The sequence below is a fragment of the Calonectris borealis genome, chromosome 11, assembly GCF_964195595.1.
Source record: "Calonectris borealis chromosome 11, bCalBor7.hap1.2, whole genome shotgun sequence".
In the NCBI taxonomy this organism is placed as follows: Eukaryota; Metazoa; Chordata; class Aves; order Procellariiformes; family Procellariidae; genus Calonectris; species Calonectris borealis.
Window position 1 is genome coordinate 12,432,065 of NC_134322.1, and position 27,896 is coordinate 12,459,960.

The window sequence follows — 27,896 nt, forward strand, 5'->3', positions numbered from 1 at the left end:
CAATGTGATGGCACTGGTTAAAGCTGTGTTGCTCTTTCTTGCCTGCAAGCCTATATCTTGTCAAATCACTACATACTTCAGCTGGGGAAGCCGTGACTAATGAAAAATGAATTAATGCTTTGAGAGCTGCAATGCTGTGCGTTTATTGTACATCAGCGGCTTTCAAATCAAAGCTTAAACAGAATTGATCTGGTACTATCTTTAATAGAGACAACACTGCAATTTTTCTTTGGGGGTACAGAAGCCCCCAAAGTATTTTATTATATACTGAATACACATTTCTATTCTATTTTTGCCTCCATTAATTCATTGCTGTTCCATATTTCACTTCAGCTTTCTCACAGGAGGTGTTACACCTGAATCCAAAGCAGCCCAAATATTATCTAGATTTTTCTGGTTTTCTGCCTTTTGTTTTCTGGTTGTTGTAATGTTGCAAGTGCTGTGTCATCGATAATGTAATCAACCAAGAAAAATGGGACCTTTCCCTTTTGTGAAAGTCACATTCCTCACTGGACTGATGATTACATATCCACTTCTTTCTCTCGGTAGATGTGCGTCCTGGATACTGCTTCTCTTCTCTGGCCAATGGGCGCTGCGGCAACCAGCTCCCCCAGCCTTTGTCCAAAATGCAGTGTTGCTGTGACAGCGGCCGATGCTGGTCTTCTGGGGCAGCCACCGCTCCCGAGATGTGCCCAATCAGATCCACTGGTATGAATTCACCTGTATTCTTCTGAGCATAGTTGAACACTGCATTAGGCAGTGATTTTCTTTTATCACTAATGTTTTCATTAAAGAACCACACAGAATGGTTGAGGCTGGAGGGCACCTTGGGAGATCGTATAGTCCAACCCCCCTGCTCAAAGCAGAACCTCCTATGGCACGTTGCTCAGGACCCCCAGGAGGCTAGGGCAAGCAGACATAAACAAAGGATTTTATCTGTTGCTAATTAATGTTTTGTATCCGACCTTACCTGATTCAGATTTTGTTTTCAACATCCTCTTCAGGCTCAAGTTACTTCCTACAGAGCCTTCTAATAGATCCCTATTCCCTCTACAGTTTCATTCGCATTGGAAAACTGGGATTTCCTTCCTCTTATGTCTAGCTTTCTGAGATGCCATTTATTTCCTGAAGTTTGACACAGAGCATGATTTCTGTCTGCTACCAAAATATGCTGTACTTTATCACCTCCCTGTGTATTGAGATCCCCAGATAATGTGAGATTTGAATTTAGAGAAGATGGCGAGCAGATTGTGAAAGTAAGTGTGATGGAGTGGAAGAAAGTGGGTTTTAGATTGTTTAGGACTGGAGACCTAATGAAATGCTTTAGAAAAAAAGAATACAAGAAGCTTAAGGGTTGATGGGAGGAGCTCAAGGGAAGTGTAGAGTTTAGGGAGGAATGGGGATTGTAACACTATAGAGTGTAACTCCGAAGAAATTGTCAGAGGTCATGTATGGGAGTGTTTATTATTCTTATTTTTAATCCTTTGAGTGAAACTGCGTAATACTGGAGCAGAGATCTATGATCAGAACTCTTGGAAGACTCTTCCTAATTCTGTCACTATCTCATTAATAATATTTAAACATGTTAAATGTCCAAGACTGACTAGAATAATGCTAACAAAATAGTGTAATCTATTGATGCTCATCTGAAATAGGAAGACAAGGAGAAAGCTTTCAATCTTAACACAGTCCCTGTTTTCTTTACATACTTTCTAATTATTCATATTTAACTGGTGAATAAACTGGGTGGAAAAGTGAGGTAATTTGGCCAAGGCCGCAGACTGAGACGTGGTGGGGAAGGACCTAGAACCCAGGACTTCCTTCACTCATAAATCCATGCAAGGTCTTCCAGATCATTGGTTACATGCCACTTTTTTTTTCTTTTTTTTTTTTTTTCCCTGACTTGGTATATAAATTGAGACTATAAATTACTCTTTCTAAAAATACTTTAAAATTCTTTGAAAGGCCTTACATGTATGTAAGGTATTGCTGTCATTATTTAATCAAGTTCAGTTATTCCTTAATGTATCCCGAGAAAGCAAGATGAGGAATTTAGAGCTGTCAGTGGCCCAAAGTTTCTCTAACTCTGAAATGGAAATTTACTGCAATATAAAGTGGACCACTAGATGCATAATGTAACCAAGTGGTTGCATTTTCAATGTGGGCAGCAGACCCAGATGTTACTATAAAATAGGCTGTTTATTGCTGGAAATTATACATGGAGATTAAAGTTGCAATAAAAAAGGCTTGCACTGTATTTCTTTGCCTAACACAGCAATAATTGTTTATGTGGAATGACAGGGTTTACCATTGACGCTATAAATACTTTAAAAGTGGTATCTCAGGCATGCAGCCGTGTGTGTGTTCAATTCTCACGTCAGCAGTCCCTTCATGTGTGCTAATTCCATTCAACCGATGGGCAGCCCCAAGGCCATGACTTCTCTTTCCAGGGAAGGCCTAGGCTCCTGGTGGATTGGCTTTGGATAATTGGGTATTACCAATCTAGAGTAAAAAAGAAATACAGTATTATTTCTTTCACAAAGACTGATCAGTGGGTTGTAGAGAATTGACTATTAAAACCACCATAGTTAGCAAACATTTGCATATTGGGATTTGTGTATGTGCATACATAGACGTTGTTTCTTCTGAATGTCTCTGTTTTGTCACAGGTAGACCATTGATTGAGAGTAGATTCAGCTTAATGTGAATAGGCAAAATAGAAAGCTACGAAAAAAACAAATAAACAAAATACAATAAATAATACAATAAAATCTTCTTGGGAATGATTTAAAGATTAAAATCACTCTAAGGAACAATAGAGAGAAATGCAGTGACACATGAAACAAACTGATCACCTAACAGCATTAAAATAAATGCAAAGATCATAATCGGGAAAAGCAGAACTTTAGGCTACCATGTTTATTTAACAAATCCTCTGTGATTCAGGAAGAGCTTCTAATGTGTTTTACAGGTGGAAATAGAAGTGAGATGAAAGTGTTGAAGGCTGAAATATCCAGCTTAGTTCTCCCAACACTGAATTTATTTTTCAGTTCTCATTTTTTATATTGTTTCAGGAATTCATGCATCTCTGTAGCATTTTGTTTTCATTATATAATTCCTCTCACCTGTTGCACCATAAACTTTAAAATTTTGAAGTTCAAAGATACCGGCTGCACAAATAGTTACTTGTGTACACACAAATTGTGGACATGAATTAGGTCAGCTGGAAATGTGGTCTTTAATTGTGATACTCTGCATGCATTCCTTGGATCGCAAGTTCCAAACCCACACTTCCCAAAGACAAAGAGTCGGAGGCAGGAGGAAAAGTGGGGCAGTAGGGCAGATGCCACTAATAGAGATAAACAATAGGAGAATGCATAACACTCAGCATAGACTGTGCTTACAGCAAAATAGATCATTTTCCCATCGTCTGGGGAAGATTGAACTCGGTGTGGATCTGACTCGGTTTCGCTTTGACCATGCTCCTTAGACTGCACCTCATTTGGTTTCTGCTTTTATTGGCAAACTTCATTTTCACAGGGAAATAGTGTTAGTGTATTCGTTCTCTAATTGGTTTTGCCTCATTGCTTATATTTATATTTCTTTGTTTTAGGAGGTTAACTTTTAAGAAATCCAGTTGAAACGGGACTTTTTTCCCTGTTCAGTATTTTTCTAACTCTGTGGCAAGCTTTGTATTAAATTAACTGGGGATCAAGTCCAAAAGTCCTCCTTTAGGTAAACTTCCCACTGAGTTCATCAAAGATTTTGCCTGAAAGAAGACTAAGTAGATTAAGATCAGGTCCCTGCCTCACTGTTCAATTTCATATCCAGAATGTCAGTTATGTTATCTTTTTTCTAGCAGTGTTCTGACAAGTAGTATTGATATCCTCCTATGGATTAATGACTCAATTCACAGAACAAAGCTTGTTACTATGAAGAAAACATATAGGCTCAAATTTTCCAGATTATTTAAGGTTTGTTATTGCTAATCTGAAACACTGCGAAAAGGAGGAGAGTTGGATTAAATGGAAAGGCTACAAGAGTCTAAAACAGCATTCATGTTTTCATGTTTCAGATGAGTATCGCAAATTGTGCACAGTAGCTGCTCTGCTGCCAGCAAGACCTGACATTCCTCCAGGCCGTCCTGACGTGATCCCTCCACCACTCCTTCCTGGCGTTTACCCTCCTCAACAACCAGAAATTGTCTATCCATCTCGCGCTCCACCACCTCATGGTAAGAAAGAAATAATAACCTTTCCCTGCACCATTTGCATTTAGCTTCTTTAAAAACATGTGTTTCTCAGGAACAATGTGATCCCTTCAGTTGTTGGTATCTTTTGCTTTCTTTAGGTGGACATACAGTCTCTGGATATCCTTCTGATAATAGCCTGGTTACCATGTAACTTACAGCAAGTGTACCTCGTTGGTAGTGTTTTCCCTGTTAAGACAGGATTCAAAAATTACATCCTCGCTGTCTGTGCTAAGGCCTGTGTATTGTAGTAGTTACATTACTGTTGTTTTAAGGCTATTGTGAGCTTTGCTGCATGTCAACATTGAGGAACATGAATAGCTCTTTGACTAGGTTGTGATAGTTACTTACATTAAAGAGCTTGGATGGGAGAAAGCAAGCTTCTTTCAGGTTGTTTTCCTCACTCTTGCTTGGCCAGGTAGTAAATGTACCGATAAATAGTCTGCTGGACACTGAGGCTGACCCAATGCGAAGAAAGAACTTTGTCAGTGATACACGTGGATAGGTTAGGTTTCTTTAGAGCAAGGAGGAAGCCAGAGCAGAATACCAATACATTCCTTATTCTGTCCCTTCCTCAGGAAATTTACTACATGCCCATATAGTCTGCGGTAGGCTGTGCCACCTGAAATCATTTGGCATAGCCACATACTCTTTTGCAAGTAAACACAAGCTCATTTTGCCCATGCTCTGTGCAGATGCAAGCAGGCTCTGCTTGCACTGGCACCAGCTGAAACTATTTAGTCTTGGTTCAGCACCAAGCTGAGCTAATAAGCCTAAGAGGCAAAGTATGTTAACTCAGGCCTGACACTGCACTGACGTAGCCGCACAGCTTCTTGGTCAGCTGGGAGCACAGACAGAGCCAGCTCGTGTCTGCCTGCCAAAGACCATATAGGCATACCTTCCAGGGTTATCCCTGCCTTCCTCTCCCTCTGCTGTCTATGAAAAGGGAGATAACTGAACCAATCTGCCTGCTCTTTGCTACTGTAGGCTTTTAATAGAGTCCCTACAGTGCCACGTACCCACTTGACCGCTAGATATGAGCAGACTCGGTCCTCTTTTGCCCTGCAAAAGAGGCAAACAGGATTGCCACAATGAAAAAATCAGTGGTTGCTAGCTGTTTTCAGACAAATCTCTAGGAGTCAAAGTGCCATTTTCTCTCTCCCAATGCTGATTTTGCTATGTAATTCACATTGTGATGCAAGGTAATTGTTGACTTTTAATGGAAAATGCTGCACAAGTTGTGGATTACCAAAAATTATTATGATGACCTATTAAAATACTTTTCCAACTCTGTTATTTCAGTGATCTTGCCGGTGAACTTCACTGACTATTGCCAACTGTTCCGACATCTCTGTCTTAATGGGCGCTGTATTCCCACTCCTGGGAGCTACCGCTGCGAGTGCAACAAAGGATTCCAACTGGATGTTAGAGGGGAATGCATTGGTATGTGGTTTTCTGCTGCAAATCAGAGAGGGGAATTTCGTTTTAAAGAAAAAAAAATTGTTTTCCACATAATGTAATAACTCTTGAGTTCTCAAATAAAACAACCCCCCCTTCAAAAAAAAAGAAGGAAAAAAGAAAACCAAACAGAACTAATTGCTTTCAACTGCAAACTTATTTTTACAGCAGGTTTGCCTTTAAGACAGTATTTAACAAATCTTGTAACTTGCCACAAAATTATACAGAAGTAAGGATTTCTTATTTTACTAACCTGTGACTATAGTGTGTTTATTAGTGATTGAAAATGACCTCTTTAAAAGGCTACCAGCTCTTTGAGTATGCAAATGACCTATTGCTTAAAAAAAACCCCACAGTAGTCATGATCTCTGGCTTAGTAAGATTTACAAGTCCTCTTTCAGCTCATCAGGAGTATCTTGTTGGGCTCTTGAGCCCTTTAGTTTTGGAACTCAGCCAGAGCTTGATGATAGGAGCAAGAATTAGCTGTCTCTTACATGCAAGATTTTGCTTCTGTCAAAATCTGTGTCTCCAGTGGGGCTGGGAATGTGGAGATGTGGGATTAAGGCTTCTACCTCTCACACATGCAATACCTTGTCTTGTTAAGTACTCCTTTTTCCCAGCTCCTGCTTAGCTTAGAACATGGGATCCTTTTACTGGGAATTTAGTAGTGTCCCCTTTCCTTTCAGATTGAAGCACACTATTTCTCCAACTACAAAACAATAAAATACCCCTACAGACTCGAATACCTTTCAACAAATGTCTTAATAAAAATATATTGTCTGTATTTTGCAGATGTTGATGAATGTGAGAAGAATCCATGCATCAGTGGAGACTGTGTGAACACCCAGGGATCCTACATATGCCAGTGTCGTATAGGATATCAGAGCACACCAACTAGAACAGAGTGCCGAGGTAAGTTATGGTTTTACAGCCATATCTGTAGTATTGTATACATACCAGGAGGGAAAATAGCTTTTAAGCAAAATTTAACAGATGTGTTAAATATAAGGTTTTTTTGAAAAAAAAAAAAAAAAAATCAGATATGGCAGTAAAAATGATTAACCTGCCTGAGCTGGCTGTTCACAGACTGGGTTATGAAGAAAGACATTTTGTCTTGTGCTAAAAGTATTTTGGCACCATTTGTGGCTTTGAAGTGGAAGACACATCTTTCCCTCCCTCTCTTTCCCTCCCTCTCTTTCCCTCCCTCTCTTTCCCTCCCTCTCTTTCCCTCCCTCTCTTTCCCTCCCTCTCTTTCCCTCCCTCTCTTTCCCTCCCTCTCTTTCCCTCCCTCTCTTTCCCTCCCTCTCTTTCATTATTGCGACATTTTTTTCTTTTGCTTCTTGAGGATCTCAAGGACAATTAAACATCCCTTCTTTGGGGCAACCCTTTACCTATAAAAGACTGCTAAAAGACTAAGAGAGGTGGGGGGAAAGATAAGTCTTCCAGTGGGTAAATGTAAGAGTACTGTGCCCATGTGTTGTCCCTGCCCACTGTCAGAGAAAGAAATCAACATAAATTAGAGCAATGAAAACTTAAATAAAGTATGGAAAAGTACTGAAGCACTGGGAAAGTCTGGTTGGGGAAGCTGTAGAATCCCCATTATTGGTGTTTTGAAGACCAGGCTCAACAATAGTCCTGATGATCTTCATCCTGTCTTCCTACGGGAGTGGAGAACGTGCAGCTCCTCAGGGGTCAGCCCTCTCTCAGGGTTCTGTGGCTCCCAAACTGTCCTGGGGTGGGAATTTGACTGTAAAGGTGGCTGCAGTCCTTTATAGTTGAGTCATAATGAGAGACTTCTGGCAGGAGAATGAATGACTACTTTGATATTCCATAAGAAATGAAGCATCTAAATGAAACAGGATGTTAGAATGCTCAGAGTCCCAGCTTGTCTTCATATTTTGCTTTCTGCGCTAAGAAGAGGGTTCCTTGAGCGTGCGCTCATTCTGAAGCAGAGAGTTTCTAAAAAACCAGAAGAAAGCTAACTGTATTAGTGTGTGATTTTTTTTTTCCTTCCCTTTGTGAATCAGAAAGGTATTTGTGGTACAGAAACTTACTTCAATCCAGGAGGACAGGCAGAGCCAGCACCACTGCTGCATGTTGCTGGGATTATTTGACCTAATTGCTGCCAAACAGCCATGTTGCAGAAGCATCAGTTCAGCTGACTAGTGGTGAAGGAGTGCTGAAGTGGAGTCTCAGCGGTGATGAATTTACTCATGAGTCATTTTTGTCACACGCTTTTAATTTGACTGATTCATTACACAAACACATGGTTGTCAGAAGCCCAGTAGCTTAATGGCATTAAAGTGTGGTCACTTAGCAGTTCCTTTGCAGTCTATGGGAACTGTGCTTGCTTGATAGGCAGTTCAGAAAATGCTATGATGTGCAGAATCTTTGTTTTCTGAAGGAATTTTTAGGACCAGTTTAGGGAAAAGAAAAAGGCTAGTGGGGTGCATTTGGCTAAATATGCATATAGCACTGGTGCCTGCCAAAATCAGCATTTGCTGTAAAATTACTTCGCATGACTACTTTGTATGTTGAGGTTTTATTTTTTGCATACATGAATGTGTCTGTGCTGATACGCTTTTGCAAATGTTTTCCTTATGTCCATTCTTGAAAAATGAAGTTTCCATAATGACCAGGTGTTTATTCCTTGCCAGGGGAGGGTTTTCTTCTGCATGATGAGTCTGATAGGTGACTGATTAAACATTGCAGTCTGTATTGCAAGCTACTGATTCAGCTGTTACTAGGATCCCGTATAATTCTAATAGGAGTTTGGCTGAATGAGTATGTTAATTGGAAACATAGATGAATAAGGTTTTCACATTATGATTAGCGATCAGAACAAAAAATGCTTTTCAATTGCAGAAGAGAGGATGTAAAATGGACCTCAGAAAAAAGGGAAATTTTATGATGATTAGCTATGAATGTATGGGAGTCAAAGCTTTAATAGCTAAGTGCTTACCTGACATTTCTGAGAGGAGGAGGTCAGAACTTACATGGAGGTGGCAGCAATTACGGACATTTCAGTGGGAGGGGAGCTTTGATTTTTGCAAGTTTCTCTGAGAGGGGAAAAAAAAATCCACAATGATGTTTCATAATGTGAAAATTAGAAATGTAACAGAAACTAGTGGTGGGGCCCCAGTCACCTGTGTGTGTGAAAGGAACAACGAGATTTTGTGTTAATTTTCTGCACCATGATTTAGATGGCATCAGATGCATAAAAGTACAAATCCTAATGAACTAAAAGGCCAGAAAAATCTTGAGATGCTGTAGCATTTCTGCCTGTCCTAAGGAAGAAAGCTGGTGGAGTAGCTGCAGCCAGGCTCATGTGCAACTGAGTGCCACAGAAGTGAGGGGAAAGGGGCTGAGCGGAGAGAAAACTCGCTTTTATGCATTGCTGATTGATGATGCTCGTTTATCAGTTGAGCCTGTGCACTTTTGCTGGAAGTCAAGAGGGCTGCAAGCTGCCACTGCAGTGAGCTGGCACTTGAGCAGCTCTTGCCTCTGCTGGCCTGCTTGCTTGCTTGCAAAACAGTTATTTTCAGGGATTTCTTAGCAGCTTCCCAGCACTATCGTGGTGCTAAGAAGGCAAACACAGGTTCACGATTTCGAGAGGCATCAGTTCACTCTCAGATAGGTGTCTAGAGAGCAGGGGCATTTGGGAGGATGCCCTGTGCTCCGCTCCTTCCTCAAGCACAGCAATGCACTTCTGCGGAGAGGGCCTGGGGAAGGGCACACCCAGGATATTTGGGAAGACAGCATGGTTGCACGATAGATAGGTCTGCATGGGCTGGTTGAGATCTCTGTGAGCGGAGTCCCCTGTGTGCAGGAATCTCTGGGAGATGGTCCAGGCCTTGATGGAGAACACTGAGCAATCTGAAAAATGTCTAGACAGTCTGTCTCAGCATCTCCTCTCCCCTCGTTTGGAGGAGAGGGAGAGCTGCCAGCCTTGTGTGATATCACTATTCAGGTCCTCCAAAGCACTTGCCAAGCACCTCCTGCAGAGAGAGGGAAATGAGGAGCTGATGTTTCAAATATAAAATAAGCAGGAGAAATATCTTCTGAGGTGGGAAAGTCTTGAACTTTCCTGTTATCTTACAAAGCAGCAGCAAAGACAAGCTTCCCCCATCTTTCCTTCAGTAGTTAGCTATTGTTAAGTTAAACTTCAGTAAAAATATTTTCAAGATGAACAAAAATGCAAAAAAAAAAAACAATTGAAAGGATCTGATTCTTGTTTTAGCAAGCTGCAGGGTAATGTTCACTGAAATTCTTTCACAGCAACTTGAAATTTCAAGATGAACATTTTTCCACCCCCATAATGTTCAGTTATGGAAATCAAAAGAAATCATTTTTCAGGTGAATATTGTGTCCATGTAGGGTTAAAAACCTAGGGGAAGCGGAAATGGGAAACATTCCTCTTGAATATAAAAAAGAAAAACCCCCAAATGTTATTTTTCTTTTTGGTTGGCTTTCAGACATTGACGAATGTTTACAGAATGGTCGTATCTGTAATAATGGACGATGCATAAATACAGACGGCAGTTTTCACTGTGTGTGTAATGCTGGCTTTCAGGTGGCAGCTGATGGGAAAAACTGTGAAGGTAAGACTTCTCTGAAGTTACTCTGTATCAGTAATTACACTTGCAAGAGTTATTCATGTCAATGAAAAAGAAAAGGACCTCTGTTGGGGGGGAAGGGAAGGAGCAAGGAATCAAATTTCTAAATACCTTTTGCTGTATCTGGGAGGGCAAGTAAACTGTCTTTTGCAGCCAGTTCTGGAGCCTTGGCTTGGCAATTCTCAACGGGATGTCTGTCCAACAGGAGAAATAGCACATACCACTATCGCAAAATGCAGTTTCTTTGATGGGAGTGGTACATTTTAAAACGGAGCACGAGTCACATGCTGCCTGATTTTACTGTGTGTTTAACAGCATGCTTTATGGGATCTTGCTGGGTGACTAGCAATGTGTTTTATGTAGATGCAGTCTGGTCTGACCCATAAAAACTGTTTTAAGAAAAATTTGTAAACATAATTGATGTGTTCCTACCTCCCAGACCTTTAGTAAAGGGGGAAAAAGAGGAATGTTCTTTATCATGCTTCCCAAGGTCCTTGGGAGGGTTCCCAATGATCTATTCATACGTTAAAGGAATTTCAAGCACTGTTCTTAGAAACATTTTTGGCAGAATATTATCTCAGTGATTCAGCTCAAAGACTTAATGCCAAAATTCCTGGTTGGGATAGATACACGATTTTTTTTTTAAAATCATAAATTATTTTTGTCTGACTTAGCCTGTAAGTAAAAAGAAAACACACCATGTCTAGAAGTGTAATTTCTGTCCAAGACAGCTGCAATATTAAGGAAAATAGCACGATTCCGAATATATTGTAATGTCATTATGATCCAGTGATTTTATGTGCTAGTAGTGATTCTGTTAATCCTTGGTAGAGACAGACATTTTAAGACTCTGTTTTTCCTGACTCTTTTTTAGATACAGTTTAGCACTATAAGCTGCTTTTAAAATATCTTATTATGGAACTATATTGACTAAATATATTTGGAAATGAATATATTTTGGGGAAAAACTCGATTCTGATTTCTTCCTTTCCCACCAAATACCATGTGCTAATAGTAATAAGAACCAGGACATTGGCAGTCTGGTAAAACATTTTTAATTCCATTGCATATGTTGCCAGAATGTCTGTTGCATCCACTTATGAAACAGTTTCATCTCTGGCATTGTAATGCATTGAGTTTTGTTCTTAGGAATACATGTGCACACACACTAATCAGTAAAGACCATTGGCATTGTGCCATACCTTAATGTAACTGTGTATAGTCCTTTGGATGAAACTGGTAAATAGTGTTGATTTTTTTTGGATGTAACATCCAAAACTGATTTCATTTGTGCCAGGATGAAATAAAGACTAAGATGATATAAAAGCTTACTCAAATCAGAAGTCTCTGTACTTGCCTTTTTTTTTTTTCCTTGGGGTTTTTTTTTGGTGTGAGTAACTGTGCAGGGTTCAGAATAACAGTGTCTGGGACCTCCATCTTTTCCTACTTGAATCCTTCATGCTATGCCATTAGGTCAGAGGATGAATAATGCTAGTATGAAGCTATGGTTAGCGAGTACCTTACTATGTGACCTGTCATGCTGAATCCAGGGAAGGGGTAGATTTTATTTTAAATGGAAGTTGATGATGAAAGTGCCCATAGAATGCATGCTTGAGCACAGTGCTGGGAAGTCTCTCACATCATAAATCTCAGATTCATCCAATGGAGGTTACAAAAGTTTTCACTCCAAACACAAATGCTCACTCCTCCCCTCTCAAGTGTTCTTAGTAACATAAAATTGTGTTTACTATTCCAAATGGGAGACTGCTTCTAACTTAGCTTCTATTTACATCAAGATTGCAAGCCTTCTTCAATTACATACCTTTCTCACTTTTTTAGGGTTTTTACCAACTGGCAGTTCTTAAGCTGTCCGGTTTCTCATCTGTTTTTCATTCTCTTTGCTCTTTTTGGATGCATACCTTTATATGTTAATGATTCATTATGAAAAAATGAAATCATTGCTTTAACACATCCTCTAGGACAGTGCAGTATGTCTCATCGTATGTTTCTCATTATCATATACCTCTGACAACTAATAAAGAAATTAAGGTTTATCTTTTGGATATAACTAGTAAGAGTTCTTTTACTTAAACACTATGAGCATTATGTCTATTATGTACATTTTCAGATATGGATGAATGCAGCATAAGGAATATGTGCCTCAATGGGATGTGCATCAATGAAGATGGCAGTTTTAAATGCATTTGTAAACCAGGGTTCCAGTTAGCATCTGATGGGCGTTATTGCAGAGGTGAGCACAATAAATAACGGGTTCCCAAAGTTTGTGAGTCATATCCCTCTGGTAGCTTGAAGAATCGCCTTATTTCCTTACAGTAATCCTTGGGGACAAGAAATACTGGGCAGCATTCTCGTCAGATATGCTTTCTTATTCAGCTAGAATGATTTGTCATTGTGCAAGACAGTACTCGGTCTTCTCCACAGTGTTGAGCAACCGCCCTAATCAGCCACTGGGAAATATACTTTGATCAAGGACTGTGTGATCTGACCTAGTTAAACTCCAGGTTTTTTTGTCTATGAGATCTTCTGCAGTTTGGCTCCAGTATATCTCACTTTTTGTGTTTAGCCTTTTAAAGTTTTCTGCCTTTGGCCACCCAAACATCCTGGCTCATTGCCTTCTTTGGGTTTTTCTCCCATTCCTGCCTGGGTGTTCCTAGTCAATGCAGCATCTCTGAGGAGTGCCCAGCACCCCGTGTGACTGAGATGCAGACATGAGCACCACAGCAAGATTGTCTTTTCCATTTGCTGCGCTAGCTCAGCAGTACCCCCTGTGGGAGACACTGCAGCGTTCTGGTTGCTAGTTATGTCATCAGAGTTTCCGTTCAGTCCCGTCAGGAACTGGAAGTTTTGTGTGTATAAATCTTCATGTTTCAACAAGTTTTATAGGCACAAAGCAGAAGTCGGAATAAGGAATAAACAAGTACTGGGCCAAGTTACTTATGGTTTTTCTTTTGAATAATTTAAAATCTTTTAACTCTTGGAATCAGGCAGAAAAAGTGCTTGCTTACACTTTGGCAAATTTTAAAAAATGTCACACTGGATTACTCAGCAGCATCTTCTTGTGGACCAATAACAAAAGTAAATGTTTGAATAAATAATTTGGTTTTGAGAGTTACTGACATGAAAGGTTAATTAATTTGGATCCTGTTGCTTCTTGAACACTGTACCAGTCTTAGATCTGAATTGCATGGTGTCTAGACTTAGACTTTAGATCCAAACCAGGCCAATAAATCCAGTAAAACATCAGGAACTTCTCTTGCTTTTGATAACTTTTGCACCAGCTACGCAGGACAGAGCTACCCAGCCTTCAGTGGGGGAGTCATGTGTTTCTAATGAGAGGCAACCCCATTCTTGCTTTGTAATACAATTGTTTTGATTGGGAGAATGAATTGTTCTTTAGTTTCTCAAATGAACAAATGTGCAGATCCATACAAGTGTCTCCTGAGCTTAAAGCTACTGGCTGTGTTGGCTGCAGCCTTCACGCACTTAGAGCAATCAGCTTTATTTCTGTTCTTACCTGTTTTCCAAGCGGTAGGTGTATGTCCGTGCTTTGCCAAAGCTTATTTTCCAGCTGGTCTGTGTGTGGGACGGCAGCGAGACTTGGTTTCAGACTTGGCAGGGAAGAACTCGATGCCCATCAGGCCTTGGCACATCAGCCAGTCGTGTTCCCAAAGACCACTGGCTGCTCTCTGTGTCATTAGCAGGGATGTGACTCACTGATGCAAGCTCAGCCCAAATGCTCGTCTTGATTTTTGCCTTGAGCATCTTTTGGTATTTTTTCTTTTTTTCTACATCAGTCTGTGCACTGAAATGCCATCCAAGACGATGGTATGTAAATTGCTTCAGACTACTTAAAAACCAATGATACTCAACTTCACAGCCTCTGTTACATGCCTCCTGGCTAAACAGGAGTATGGATACAGCCAAAAAGGGGTTTCTGGCCCTAGAGAAATGTTACTCCTGTGCATCAAAGGGAGAATGTTTGAAAATTATCCAAAATTGCAGGCAACTCAACTGATTCCTACTGGAAGTTGGAACAGATTTCATAGTAAAATGAAGGATTTCTCCCACTGCTTTTCAACACTTACAGTAAGCCTTGTTCTCTATGAATGAGCATGCAAACATTCATTATGTGTTAAAATTGCTATTGGGTCAAAATCAAACCAGATTTTGAGACCTTGACACCCAAATTACACTTTTTCCCAACTTCATATTTGTCTCTTTTCCACTTGCCCAAAGTATCATGAAATAATTCCCAGGAATGTAGTGGCTAGAGACAGCACAACTCTCTGGTAAATGTCTCTAGTCACGTTAGCAAAAGTTTACAAGATTGATCTTTAACAATGTCTTTTCCTGTACATTTTAATGTTTATCCTTATTGGGTGCTTTCTGTACACACCACGAACAGAGTAAATGACTTCTGTCCTACAGAACGGTTAGCCTTTGAAACACTCGTTGTTCACACTGCATATGCTGAATTTGTGAAGTGAATGCATTGAGATCTTACACAGGCTTAAACTCTAAGCTCATGCTTGCACATGCAGTGAGTACTCATGCATATTGGGAATGCGTCTGTGCACAAACTGACATTTCTGCAGCAAATTGGCTACCTGCCTGAGCAATTTTGATATGGAATTGAACGTGTGTTTTTGCCAAACTCTTTAGGGGATCAACAAAGGAACATAAGAATTGCAGTGTGCAACACATTGCTCCTATAAACATCTCATTTGATGCACTCTAAGCTGAATTTTGAACTACGAAGAATTTCTAACCCAAAGTTGGGGATACTGTAAATGACACAGTTCCATAAAACTGGAATTTAAGTATAAGTACAGGGCATATGCTTGGCTGTCTGGTAAAAAATTCCACTCAGGCTTTATGAAGTAATATGCCAAAAAAGAATGTTACACCATAGTCTTGTGTATTCCCTGTAATACAAGACATACTAAACTTATTCACCATTAACTTCTTTTGCTGATGATTTGCTGATAATTTTTCAGAAATACTTACATCAGGCAGGCACAGGTTTAAAGCATGATTTGTTCCATACATTGTTTCATCTTTAGACCAAACAGGAATTCCCCAAATTGAAAGCTATTGCAAGGCAACTGAAAGTGGCAGTTTAGTAGTCTGAGTAAATTTTTCCTGATTAAAATTAGAGGACTTAGTGTACCCATCTGGCACTACTGAGCAAGCTAAGCAAAAAAGGTAAAAACTCATTGGACATGGAGAATGAGTCCATTAGGTGGTTTTCCAGAACCAGGTTGAGGTATTTTGGCAAAAGTCAGAAAAAGTCAGTATTTTTGAAGTTGTCCAAATGGCGACTTTTGCCACAGAAGACAGCGGAGCCTTGTCAAGGTTAGAAATTTGGACTTCATGCCTGCACGTGCAGTTAATTTATTGGGTGGAATCTCAGCCCTGGTAAAAGCAGAGGTTTTTTGCCCCGTATTTACTGGAACCAGGTTTTCAGCTTTTCAAAGTGACCCACTTTACCTTTCTATAAAACATCTATAACAGTATTTTCAACACATTTGTAAATGAGTGCAAAATAAAATAGATCGTACATTTCACCTTCTATTAGCTTACAAAAGCTCTTTTAAAAATTAACTACAGGAAAAGGAAAAAAAGTAACTTTGCCTTTCTGTTTCCTTAAGGTTACTTAAGTTTTAAGGTTACTTTCCTTTAAGTAACCTTAAAAAAGGAAAGTTAATTCTTTTTTGTTTTTGTTTTTGTTTTTTTAAGGAGAACTTGTATCTGTCAAAGGAGTTCACTATTGTCTAACTGTCTACACTGTTAAATAGTGTGGGCACATTTTGAAGATCCAACTCTGTTTTTACTTACACTGAGTAAGGACTAAATTTAAAGTGGGAAAAGCATTGAAGATTTGTCTGAAACAGAAAAAAAGATTGCAGGATGAAGTAGAAATGAATGTACTTAAATATAACTTCTACTTTAAAATGCAGTTTGAAAAAGGAATCTTGGATCATACAAGCTGTGTTTTATGCCAAACAACACAAACGAAGTAAAACACAGAGGTGTTTCACTCTCAATTTGCCCTTTTAAGGTCAGAAAAAAGGAAATTGTCACACACACTGTCTCTTGTATATATTATGGAGAGTTGTTATGAAGTGATTATTTTATAAAGGTTATACATACTTCCAAACAATATTTTAAACACTCCTTTTCTTTATCACTTATAAAATAATGACATGCTCTCTGTGTTTAGAGAATGATCTTATTATTAACAGGATACGCAACCTATATAATTTTTTACTAATTTGACATCCCTTTGTGATAGTCTAATATTATAAGGCTTCATTCTTCTATTTCATTGCTAAGGGCCCTATTGTTCAATGTACTGTTGTTGGGCAAAGATGGTAGCTTGTGCTCGGCAGTTGCTCAGGGCTGAAATCATTAACAAATTCCTTTCAAGGCTGGAGTGCATTGAAAGTTTATAAAATGGGCTGTAATGAGCATCTGATAGGAAAACCCAATTGTCATGCAGATCACCAGAGGCACACTTCGTGCGGGCAGGGTCTAACTGTGGACATTCAGATTCCACATTCAGTACTTCCAAAAACTGAACCCGCAGCAGGAGGAAGGGGAATTATTTGGTGGCCCTGTGAAGGCACCTCGTAGAGGGGGTGAAAGATTCAATTTGCTATCTGGACTGATTTCTTACAGCATAAACTGTTAACACAGAAAAGGAATGCCCTGTTACACACTACAGAAGTCCTTTGTCTTAGCATTCACAGTTTCCTCCTTCCTCTGATTATATTTTTGCCTGAATGACCCTTAAACCAGAATACATACCTCTTGGGAACAAGTTAGGAAAATGTAGTCCCTTTTCACTCTCCAAGGAGAGTGAAATTATTTTGTTCTGTTTATTTCTCCTGAATTTTGCATTTTCTTCTTCCATTTCACAACTTGAATTAATTGTTATTCTTAATAGAACTTTACTTGAACTAGTTTCTATTTACACTTGATATTTTTCTATAGGATACATTGAAAATAAGCTGCACAAATGCATGTTTCAGCCAGGCATTGAACACTATGTAATTTAATTTCTAATAAAGCTCATTCTGTTCTCCAACAGACATAGATGAGTGTGAGACAGCTGGAATATGCATGAACGGGCGCTGTGTGAACACTGATGGCTCTTTCAGATGTGAATGCTTCCCTGGCCTTGCAGTAGGACTGGACGGACGCGTGTGTGTCGGTAAGACAAGCTTAAAGTGTGGCGAGTCACAATTAACCAATGTCAAGGCATTAATGCTAGACTGGTGGACAGATCAAGTTTGAACGTAGAATGTACCATTTTTTCATGGATTAGTGGGTGGTAGTTATAGTGGATGCTAACAGCTCAGGGATATTTGCTGTAATAGCCATTTTGCTCTTTTTTCTTTTCCTTTGCATTTAAAGAGAAAAAATGTGTGGGCCAAATCACAAGGCCAAGTAGACTATACAGCATAGTGCTGTTGGAGGTGAGTAGTGCTGTATCAGTTTTGAGTAGGTGAGAATTTGCCCCATTTCTGTCAATGTAAAATTCTTCATTTGTCACTAAGCTTAAAGATTTAATTACTCTTTCACCTGTTTTTAAAGTGGGACATATCAATTTTTCCACTTCTGCCTGTTTCTCTACAAGTGAAAGACGTTTGAGGTGTTTGATTTTTAAAATTCTAATATGTCTGACAGCCATTATGGGCCAGTTCTTAAAAAGTGAGAAATGTCACCCCTGGACCTGAAAAGATAAACATTTTAAATCTGATCACTGGAATATCATTACTGACTTTTTCTTTGTTTTTTGCAAGCAAAGAAAGATTTTTTTTTTTTTTTAACAGCAGCATATTTTGTGATCTCTTCCTGATGCAAGTTTTTCTCTCATTCTGCCTTTTTTTCAGGTATAAAATGAAAACAAAAGCTTTAGTGTGGCCTTAGTGGGCTTAATCCAGGGTGTTGCACCAGGGGTGATTTTAGCCTTGATGAATCAGAGACAACTAACAAGTTGGGAGGGGGAGAGAAAATACTTCTTGTTAAAATCAAATCAGTCCTCTAACTCTGAGAATAAAGTAAACAGTACTGAGTTTTTTTGGAAGTTTTGAGATACGCTTGGTTCTAGCTCTGAGATCCTGCCACTGGGCCTGTCAAGTTACAAGTGAGTAATGTCCCTGTAACATGGCAGAGACCTTGTCCCTTTTCCCCATGGCTTCTTGCTAGGTCAAGGTTAAGTATTGGTTGTTCCCCTAGTAGTTCACTAATGCATGTTAAGTCATTAAATGCAGTAACTAGTTTGTGTGTCTGAACTCTTAGGAGCATGAGGAAGAAGAATTTCCTGTCCTGAGTAGAGTGAGGATATAGGTGGGTGAAAAGCATAGGGAAATGGTGAAAGATGTTTTGTTTTGACAGCTATTTTACAGTGTTTATGACACCCGAGCTAGATTTAATACTTGTTGTAATTTATGGCAGTATAGTTGGCTATGGCAGGATTAAGAGAGATTTCTCTCCTCAGATACACATATGCGAAGCACATGCTATGGTGGCTACAAGAGAGGACAATGCGTGAGACCGTTAACTGGTGCAGTTACAAAGTCGGAGTGCTGTTGTGCCAGCACTGACTATGCCTTTGGGGAGCCTTGTCAACCCTGCCCAGCGCAAAATTCAGGTACGGCATATTTACTGGTACATATTCTAATCTAAGCTTTCTGTTGATAAATTATTTTTAGAAAAGTAAAATACAGTTTTGCATTAAAATTGCACCCTAAATCAGGAGGGTTAAATTGTTGTGTGTGTGTATACATATACATACATACATACATACACACATATATATATATAGGGCAATCTGCTATTTTGCATGTTGGAAGAGTACAGGAGAGAAATTTTTGAGGCAACAGTAAATGCCAATATCTGGGTCCAGAGTTGTTACACACATTAAAACAGATTTTCAAACAATGAACTCTATTTGGATAAATGTGGATAACAAAAAATAGAATTTTCATCTCAAGTTATTGACAGAAACATCTTGAGGAATTCATATATTCAAATCCTTATGTACACCTGTCAGTCAGATGTTTGCTGCCTGAATTCTGTATCCTTCAAGTGATGTGAAATTGTTTATACATTAAGTAGCCTTTGGATAGTCAATGCAAAAACAAACGTCCAGCTAAGTTGGTTGAGAATGCTTGAGTCTCTCACTGAAATCCCCACCAAGGGAAGTTGTCTGGAACATAACTTCTCTCTGGCAAGAAAGCAATCCTAATCATTCTCATGGGCAGAATCTGCTTTTAGGAAAGCACTTCTTCCAAGAAGAGTCCTTGTTGTGAAGCCATTAAATAAAGAGACCCTGGTTTCATGGAGGTGACTAACTGCAGGGAGCTAGTTTGAAGCCCAACTTTGTTGAGTGATTCTTTTCACTCAGCGAATTTATTGTTGCATATAAACAAAATATGCCATTCAATCAGGAGTTCAAAAGCATCTCATACTAACATGGTATCTGCTTTTTAGGCAAAAATGATTTTAGATTTATTTTTTAAATCTTAGTTTTAACTGATAGCTTTATGAAAAGCATTAGGGAGACAAAACCATTTGGAACAAATTAGGCTGGTTGAGCTCATGTGGGCTTTTCATCAGGAACTTGCTGACCACCATTTTATAACATGCTGTGTTGTTTAGAATAGCAAAACACCAAGGAAATGTTACCAGAATAGGAAGGAGCCTTTCCAGCAGCCTCTGCTGATATCAGTGGGCTCTTCTTATTGTACAGTAGAGTTGAAATTTTTTGTAAATGTTGGACTCTGTATCGTTGACTTCTGTTTTTATATTTGAATTACGTTAGCAGAACATTTACATATGTGGAAGCTATTTCTCCTGTGTTATCTTTCCCACCTCTTCAATTGTTAAAAAATGCCATCTCCTGTAGGGTGAAGTGTGCATTTCTTTGGGCTTTGAGTGGGGGAGGGAAGGAGAAGATTTTTTAGAAAGGAGCATTGTATCAGAGAGACTGAAAAAAATTCCTGAAAGGAAGACATTTGTCCCTCTGTGCTCCTCAGAAGCTCTTTGCAGAAGTTCCTGCCGTTCTAGACTAAAAGTTTTGCTGATGCATGTCCAGAGCAGGTCTGCTTTCACATACAGTGGCAGTGATTATTTGATTCAAGCAGGGTACATATTAATCTGCTGGTTATGATAATATTGGGAGATGTTTTGCATGTGATTTTCCTTAAAGAAAGACAGCTAATTCCATAAATATTTTCAATATTTATTAATTTTAGCAGTGTAATTATTTGGGCTGTTACTAAAGTGCAAACATATTGGAAAATGCTGACCTATATGGCAATAATTAATGCTGATCTGGGTGCCAGTTTATTCTGTTAATTGTTCTGAACTCAAAAGAAGAACTTGAACCCAGTGGTAATTGAGATATTTGAGATACTTTGATACATATTTTAATTTTTTTTTTTAAGGATAAGAGATCCTTGATCTTCTATCAACTCCTGGAGACACTCCTGCTAAATTAAGTTAAATACGGGCTAGATTTATAGGAAAACTTTCCTGGTCACTTTGAATGTGCACCTTGAGCAAGGGCTTGGACATAGGAGTTCTGGAGAGCCTTGCTGTAAATATGTTATGGTTCATTTGTGTAGGAGGGCCAGCATGAGGTTTATGTCTATTCCTAAATGCCTCAGTTCACCATGTGACGTTTTTACTCATCCATCTTCATGAGCAGATGCAGACCCTGAATCTGCTAAAATGTTTCACAGGTTCAGAACACTGTGAGGCTATTAATGTTTTTAGAATAATTGAAAGGCATGTTATTTCATTCGAATAATTAATTGGCATATTGTAAATGATGATGCTAAAAGCAATAAGCTAAGGAAGAATATTCCAATAAATATTTTAATACTTTTCCAGCTGAGTATCAGGCTCTATGCAGCAGTGGAACTGGCATGACTGCAGGAGGAAACGGTAAGATCACCTAATGTAATTCAAACTATAGCAGTTCTGATATCCTTGATTTGTTAGACATGCTGGTGGCAATGATGGCAGGAAAGAATGGGAGGAAGGCTTATTCAAATGGCTGTTTGCAACACACTAGAATAATTTAGGATGAAATGAGTGGAGCATGCCATTTCACCAGTGCACCCTCTCTGTTTTATGCCATGGAATGTATGTGAGTGCTGTTATAAAATAATGGCAAATTTGTGAGAAGTGTTATTACCTATATGACTTAGAAATCATATATATAAGTCATATTTGCACAATTGAAATCATCCTGAAAAATAAAGCCATGTTGAACGTTGAGCTTCCTCACATGTTTTCATCTGCCAAAAAGGCCAGGCTGACAGTTAGGTTAATTACAGAGAAGGAGCAAATGATTACAATAAAAGCTTTGTAGTCATCGAACTGTGAAACTGCAAACTCTAAGTCAGCCAGTGCTCACTAGTAGATTTGCTGGCAGTAGAGGGAAAAGCATTCAGAAAGGAGGGATGTTCATGCTTTGGAGAGTGATGCCATCTGGAAATGCTATGAATCAGGAGGTACAGGGGGGTATTAATATATGTGCATCTCTAAATGTAAGACCTCAGTTTAATATCCCAGTTCTTATCTACAGTTGCAATATCTGTAGGCTAGAAATGGTCTTAAGTCAGTGTGAAAGGGATGCTTTTTTTCTCAAGTGTGAATATTTAGGTGTAAATTCCCTAAACAGAACTACATGATTATAAATGTGGAGCAGCCAATGTTAGTGATATTGAAAAGATATCTTTTTCTAGTTTGGAGAATTAACCCCCTCAACAACTGACTCTCTTTTTTTTCATTTTGTCTTTTTACCTTTATGTAGATATTAATGAGTGCTTACTGGATACCGATCTCTGTCCAAATGGAAGGTGTGAGAATCTGCACGGAACATACAAATGTATTTGTAATCCTGGATATGAAGTGGATTCAACTGGGAAAAACTGCATTGGTATGAAATGTCCCATTTTTCATTTTGAAGTTTAATACTTGTTTTTATCCTCCTTCACCTTTTTTATCAGTGTTTCATCAGATCCACTAGCTGCTCTTCTGACATTTCTGGAAGTTTCTGCTGAATTCTTATTTTAATTTCAGTGCTTTACAATGCTTATAAAATCCTCCATTGTGGGACTGTAAAGGACCATTGCCATTAGTGACTCAAATCACTGGCAACCAGGCAATAAACATCCAGTTCAGTTAAGTCCACTGAACATGCACTCTGCAGTACCAATGTTTCTCAAAATCAAAAGAACCCAGATCCTGCAATTACAGTGCACCACAGGAGGGATCTAGGATCACCAGTGTGCTAGGTGCCTCCAAGAGCAGGGGATTTAAGTAAAACTCCCAACTGATCATAAGAAGATAAGGATCCCATATGCTACAGAAGGCTTACATGGTTTCTCCCAACTCTGACTTTGGGGAAAATTCCCTTTCAACTTTAAGACAGGGCTATTGGTTTAACTGTGTTAAGTGTACTGGCCAGACACAGGAAAATTCATTGTCATTGGAAGCACCAGCAAAATCTGATGGCTCGGTGTCTCTAGCTAGGGCTGACTTCCTGTGCTGTACAAGTGAAAAAAATCTAAAGCCAAATTTTTCATCACAGAAGTGAAATAAGTTCTTGCTCCTTAGAGGTGACCAGTGGAAGCACTGTGGCATGGGATAAAAAGAATTCAAATAAGTAGCTGTCCGGTCTCTTCTCATGCTATCTGGGATGTAAAAATAACCATCAGATGCCTGTAGACTCCTGTTACGAATTTTAATTCTGGCAATTCTCATGTTCCATCACAGGGTCCCATCGAAAGCCCATGACTTAAAGCCTTTTAGATTCTTTTCTTCTTCTGGAACAATGCATTGGTGCATTGTTCCAGATCTCCTTTGCACAACTGATTAGAAATTTCTTCTGGTTTCCTGTTTAAATTTTTTGTGGCCATTTTATTACCAGTTGATGTTGTACTAATATTATCCTTTGACTTAGCACCATGTCAGCGTTTATCCCCAAAGTATTTGTAAAGAATCATCACATCCTTTCTGAAACTCTGTTGGCTAAACTATCTAAATCCACACTTTCAGTCTTTTCATAAAAGCAGAGGCTGCAGCCTTCTCTTGAACACAACTGATCTGACCAGTATACAGTGTCCTGATGAGGTCTGACCAGTGCCTTGTATAGTGGTGCCAGCAATTCTCCATTGCCTCTAGGAACATCCTGCCTAAACTGATTCTAGAGTGCGTTAGTCTGTTCTCAAATACATGTTATACTTTGGGATCAAAGTCAACCTCTAATTGGGAGTTACATCCAGAGTTTTGTCTTCTTGATAGCCTTCAACTGATGAGTTCTGGTTTATAGCATGTTATTGTTATTGGTCCCTAATTGCAAGGTTTTGAACGTTGGTGATTATATTTCATCTTATTTCTCTTATTCACACTGTCAAGATTAATTGAGTCTTGCATGATTCTCTGTATTGGTAATACAAATCCTTTTGTTCCAGCTTAGTGTTTTCCACAGTTTTTGATCCCATTCATTTTTTATTTCTACATTGCAATGAATATTTTATAAGGCCAGTCCCAAGCCTGATCCCTGAAAGGCATTGCTAATATCCTCTCTCCATCATGATTACTCCCCTTTTTAATATACCCTACTGTAATCTCTCCTTCAGCCAGCTCTGGAACCACCTTAAAGTTCTTCAATTCCTTCCTGTTATCTCCAGCTTACATAATAATTTTATTTGGATTCTGTATTCTCTACTTAAACCTAAATAGCTTAAGTCATCTGTGTTATCCCCGTCTAAACTATCCACTATCTTATTTTTTAAAAAAAAAGAGTTGATCTATCTTTGATAAAAGTCACACTGTAATTCATCCCATTTTCCCATTTGCTTCTTTGGCTTTAATTATCCATGTCCCATTTCAGTGTCTGCCTGTAGCTTATGGCATCCCTTCTCCCCATCCATCTGTGAGTTTTCCAGCTGCTCCCCAGCCCACCCCGTTGCAGCCCACATCCATGCTCCATCACAGCTGTTTCCCATTCTTCCATAATGTTCCACCTGGCCCTCTCTCAATTTTTCTGAACTCCTGTGAAGCTTCCCACACGGTCTGTTTTATTTTGCAAATCTCGCTGCTTTTCCTAGCACTTTTGCTGTTCCCAGCTGCTGCACTGACCCTCTGAGTCTTCCCAACTTCTCTCAACACTTTCTGAGGCCTCTCTGACTTAGCCAATTGTTCCTGTCTGCTCTCTGGGTCTCTCCTGGTCTTCACCTGCCATTCATGGCCCATTGCCACCTTCTTGCAACTTCTCTCTAATGACCACAACTCTTCCAAAGATTTCCTAAGGGCTCTTGAAATTTAGCACTAGCATTTTTATTTAAATTTTTCACCTCTGAAGCAAGTGTAGACTTACATTGGCCCTGTTAAGCATAACATCTAGGACAGTTCAGAGCCAGCTTGGAAAAAATGGTGATTTAAAGACCAGGATGATCAGCAAACCTTTCCAAACCTATCCTCTCCTCATTTCTTTCATGATTGTGGGGGCTGCTGTGCAGGGAATCGGAGACTGCATAGACCTCTTCCACAATATAGGCAAGATGAAGGTGTGAGTCCTAGCTTTATTTTGAACCATGGTATGGCTGTCATGTATTATGAATATGTGTAGAAAGGAAGTACGAGCTCTTATAAAAGCAAAGCAGCCTGCTAAGGAAGAAAGCCCAGGAAAAAGTCAACAAAAATATACAGAGAAGGGTGGTTTTTTTTTTAATTTTTCCCTATTTAAAAAACAAAATTAAAATGTTAATTTTTCTCTAGGTAATATTTGTGTGGTTTGAATTCATATAACTATTATTGTTTCCATTATTTTAAAGATAGTTTTCATGAAGAAGGAAGGTGCAGTAAGTGGGATCTTTAGTGTTAGTTTATTTGGAATGGTCATTTCCATTTGAAATAATTCCAAGCCTGTTGTCTACTAAAAAAATCTAGAAATGTTTTTAGTGTCTTTGAAAAACAGTGCAAGTCATGTGTGTGAGTAGTCTCTCCCTCTGTCCCCTTTGTCTCCTTCTCTCCACATACACAAAATCTAATGAAATGTGGCTGTTGGGAGGGAAATTCTGTCCTGGCTTCTATTCCAGAAATGTTTTCTTTCTTAAAAAGTTCTTGATTTTCATTGTAGACATTGATGAATGTGCACTGAACATGCTGCTTTGTGACAATGGGCAATGCAGAAACACCCCTGGAAGTTTCACCTGCACCTGTCCAAAAGGATTTATATACACTCCTGACCTAAAGACATGTGAAGGTAATTGGTAAAACTCCATTTCATCCTAGTTTTACTCATTTGGATTGTTCTCAGATTGTGCCAGAAATACTTTGAACCTTAATGAGGATATAATGTGTAGAACTAAAAAGACCATAAAGAAATTATATGGGGAAGTAGGGGAATGAGGAGAGACAAAGCCAAAATGAAAGCATTAGATAACCTCATGGAATAGCCTGTATTAGGTCTGTACTAGCATTCTGCTTACTGACTACTACTACCCACAGGTAGTCAGTCTCACACTGTGCCAAGGGTGAGAAAAACTTTAGAAGAACTAAGTTTTACAAATCTTTTATCTTGTGTGGAGGACAGAGCCAGACGGCTCCTAGTTTGAACCCTTTTTGAGCCACAGACAGGATGGGTATCAGATCATTTAAACAACACAGTCCATCACCACAAAGCAAGGCAATAGCTCGATATCACTGAAAAATGAGATGCTGCTTCCAAGTTCAATGTTTTAATGTTCTAACGTGTTAATATGTCTTTAGGACACATGCATCATTAGTCTATTGTGAAGAGTTTCGTAACAGAAAAACAGAATATCAGGAAAACTGGTCATGAGGAAAGTTTCTTCCATTTTTCCCTAAGCTGAAAAAGGCCGTATGTATTTTTGTTAACACTTCCTGGCACTAACGGCAGTGTGTTTCTCTTCTAGATATCGATGAGTGCGAATCTAACCCCTGCGTTAATGGGGTATGCAAAAACACACCAGGCTCTTTTGCTTGTGAATGTTCTCCTGAAAGTACTTTGGATACAACCAGAACCATCTGCATAGGTATTTATCCTTCTGAAGATTTTATGTTGGCTGGTTGAAAATGTCCAGTAACATACAAACGCTGTACACCAACTTTAGAAAATATTTAAAAATAACTTGTGTAGATAAATTTAGTGGAAAACGTTGCAGAAACAATGTTAAGAAAGTGTTTGTTTTCACCTGTGGGTACATAAAGTGTGACTAGCACTTGGGAGCATGGTGTGCTTCCATGTCAAATTTGAAAGAGAGATGCAATTTTTTTGTAACAAATAGAGAAATGCAAAGACTACTTCTTCAGGTCTATGCTCACCCACTTAATTCCTCCTGCAAGAGGGGTGGACAAGTTCTCGTTAAGATCTGCTCTCTGGAAAGGCCAGTTTTCTATTTGAGATGGAGCATGAGTAAGTTGTATACAGTCCAGACCAGCTCAAGAGCAGCCATGGACAATGCTGTGACGCAGATACTCTGTGGACTCATAATTTCTTCCCTCACCTGTTCTGGAGGGACAATAATTTATAGCTGTTGCCTAATCAGTGAGGAAAACTGTGGAACTATAGCTCTGTCTGATCCTTAGCTATCTCCTGCCACTCCCTATATGGGAAGATCAGATATCAGACTGGGGGATCTAAGAGATTAATGGAAGATCTAAAAAGGGTTAATATCTACCCTGTTCTTCTGCATGTGCCTCTAATCTGAGTCATAACAAATACAGTGACTCAGGGCTTGAATGGTGTTGAGATATTCCCCGTTAAGATCAATAAGCATAAACTAGGATTTGCAAGGGCTCTGTGCTGGGGTGATTTCAGGCTATAGTCCAGCATGGAGAAGGATAAATTAAGAGCTTTTAAAATAAATTCAGATCTGATGTGGTAATTTATAATGAAAGGATGATTCTCTTTCATGGTTAAATTCAAGTGTGTTTGCAAATATATTAATGTAAAATGCTAAACAATCTGCATGACAATACATTGGGGTTTTTTCCAAACAGAAACCGTTAAGGGTACCTGTTGGCAGAACATAGTGGATGGAAGATGTGAAATAAATATCAACGGAGCAACTCTGAAGTCCCAGTGTTGTTCCTCACTAGGTGCTGCTTGGGGAAGCCCGTGTACACCATGTGAACGAGGTAACGCTGTTCATTTTCCTCAGGAATCTAGGATTTTTCCTATTCTGAGGTTGGTCCAGATTATTGTCATAGAAGTTTGGGCATGGGCTAGACAAATAACTTTACTTGTTCTCTTATCAAGCGCTCATTCCTTATTCTGTGTGAAAAAGAGAAGTCTTAATATTTGAGAGGTAGCATGTAGCTATAGAAGGTTCTAACTTTGGATTTTATAGTAAACATTTTACAAGTTTAAATTCTGAAGGGAAGGGACCACACCTACAGTCTGTAACTTGCAGCATTATTTTAGCATGGTTTGTCATAATTGGTGATCTAGAGTTCCTAATGATGTAGCAATAGATGCATGTTCCCCAGAGCTCCCAAGA

The 27,896-nt window shown here is 39.1% G+C and overlaps 1 protein-coding gene across 1 annotated transcript in view; it reads left to right on the forward strand.

The window, feature by feature from the left end:
* The window catches only part of FBN1 (fibrillin 1), a 158,424-nt gene that overhangs the window by 67,598 nt on the left and 62,930 nt on the right, over window positions 1–27,896 (forward strand). Inside the window, exons 9-21 of the mRNA XM_075160043.1 lie at window positions 550–708; window positions 4,076–4,234; window positions 5,552–5,692; window positions 6,500–6,619; window positions 10,183–10,308; window positions 12,452–12,574; window positions 17,438–17,560; window positions 18,851–19,003; window positions 21,250–21,303; window positions 22,178–22,303; window positions 25,511–25,636; window positions 26,310–26,429; window positions 27,397–27,534. Coding sequence (XP_075016144.1) covers window positions 550–708; window positions 4,076–4,234; window positions 5,552–5,692; window positions 6,500–6,619; window positions 10,183–10,308; window positions 12,452–12,574; window positions 17,438–17,560; window positions 18,851–19,003; window positions 21,250–21,303; window positions 22,178–22,303; window positions 25,511–25,636; window positions 26,310–26,429; window positions 27,397–27,534 — 1,668 coding nt within the window. The remainder of the gene's footprint in view (window positions 1–549; window positions 709–4,075; window positions 4,235–5,551; window positions 5,693–6,499; window positions 6,620–10,182; window positions 10,309–12,451; window positions 12,575–17,437; window positions 17,561–18,850; window positions 19,004–21,249; window positions 21,304–22,177; window positions 22,304–25,510; window positions 25,637–26,309; window positions 26,430–27,396; window positions 27,535–27,896) is intronic.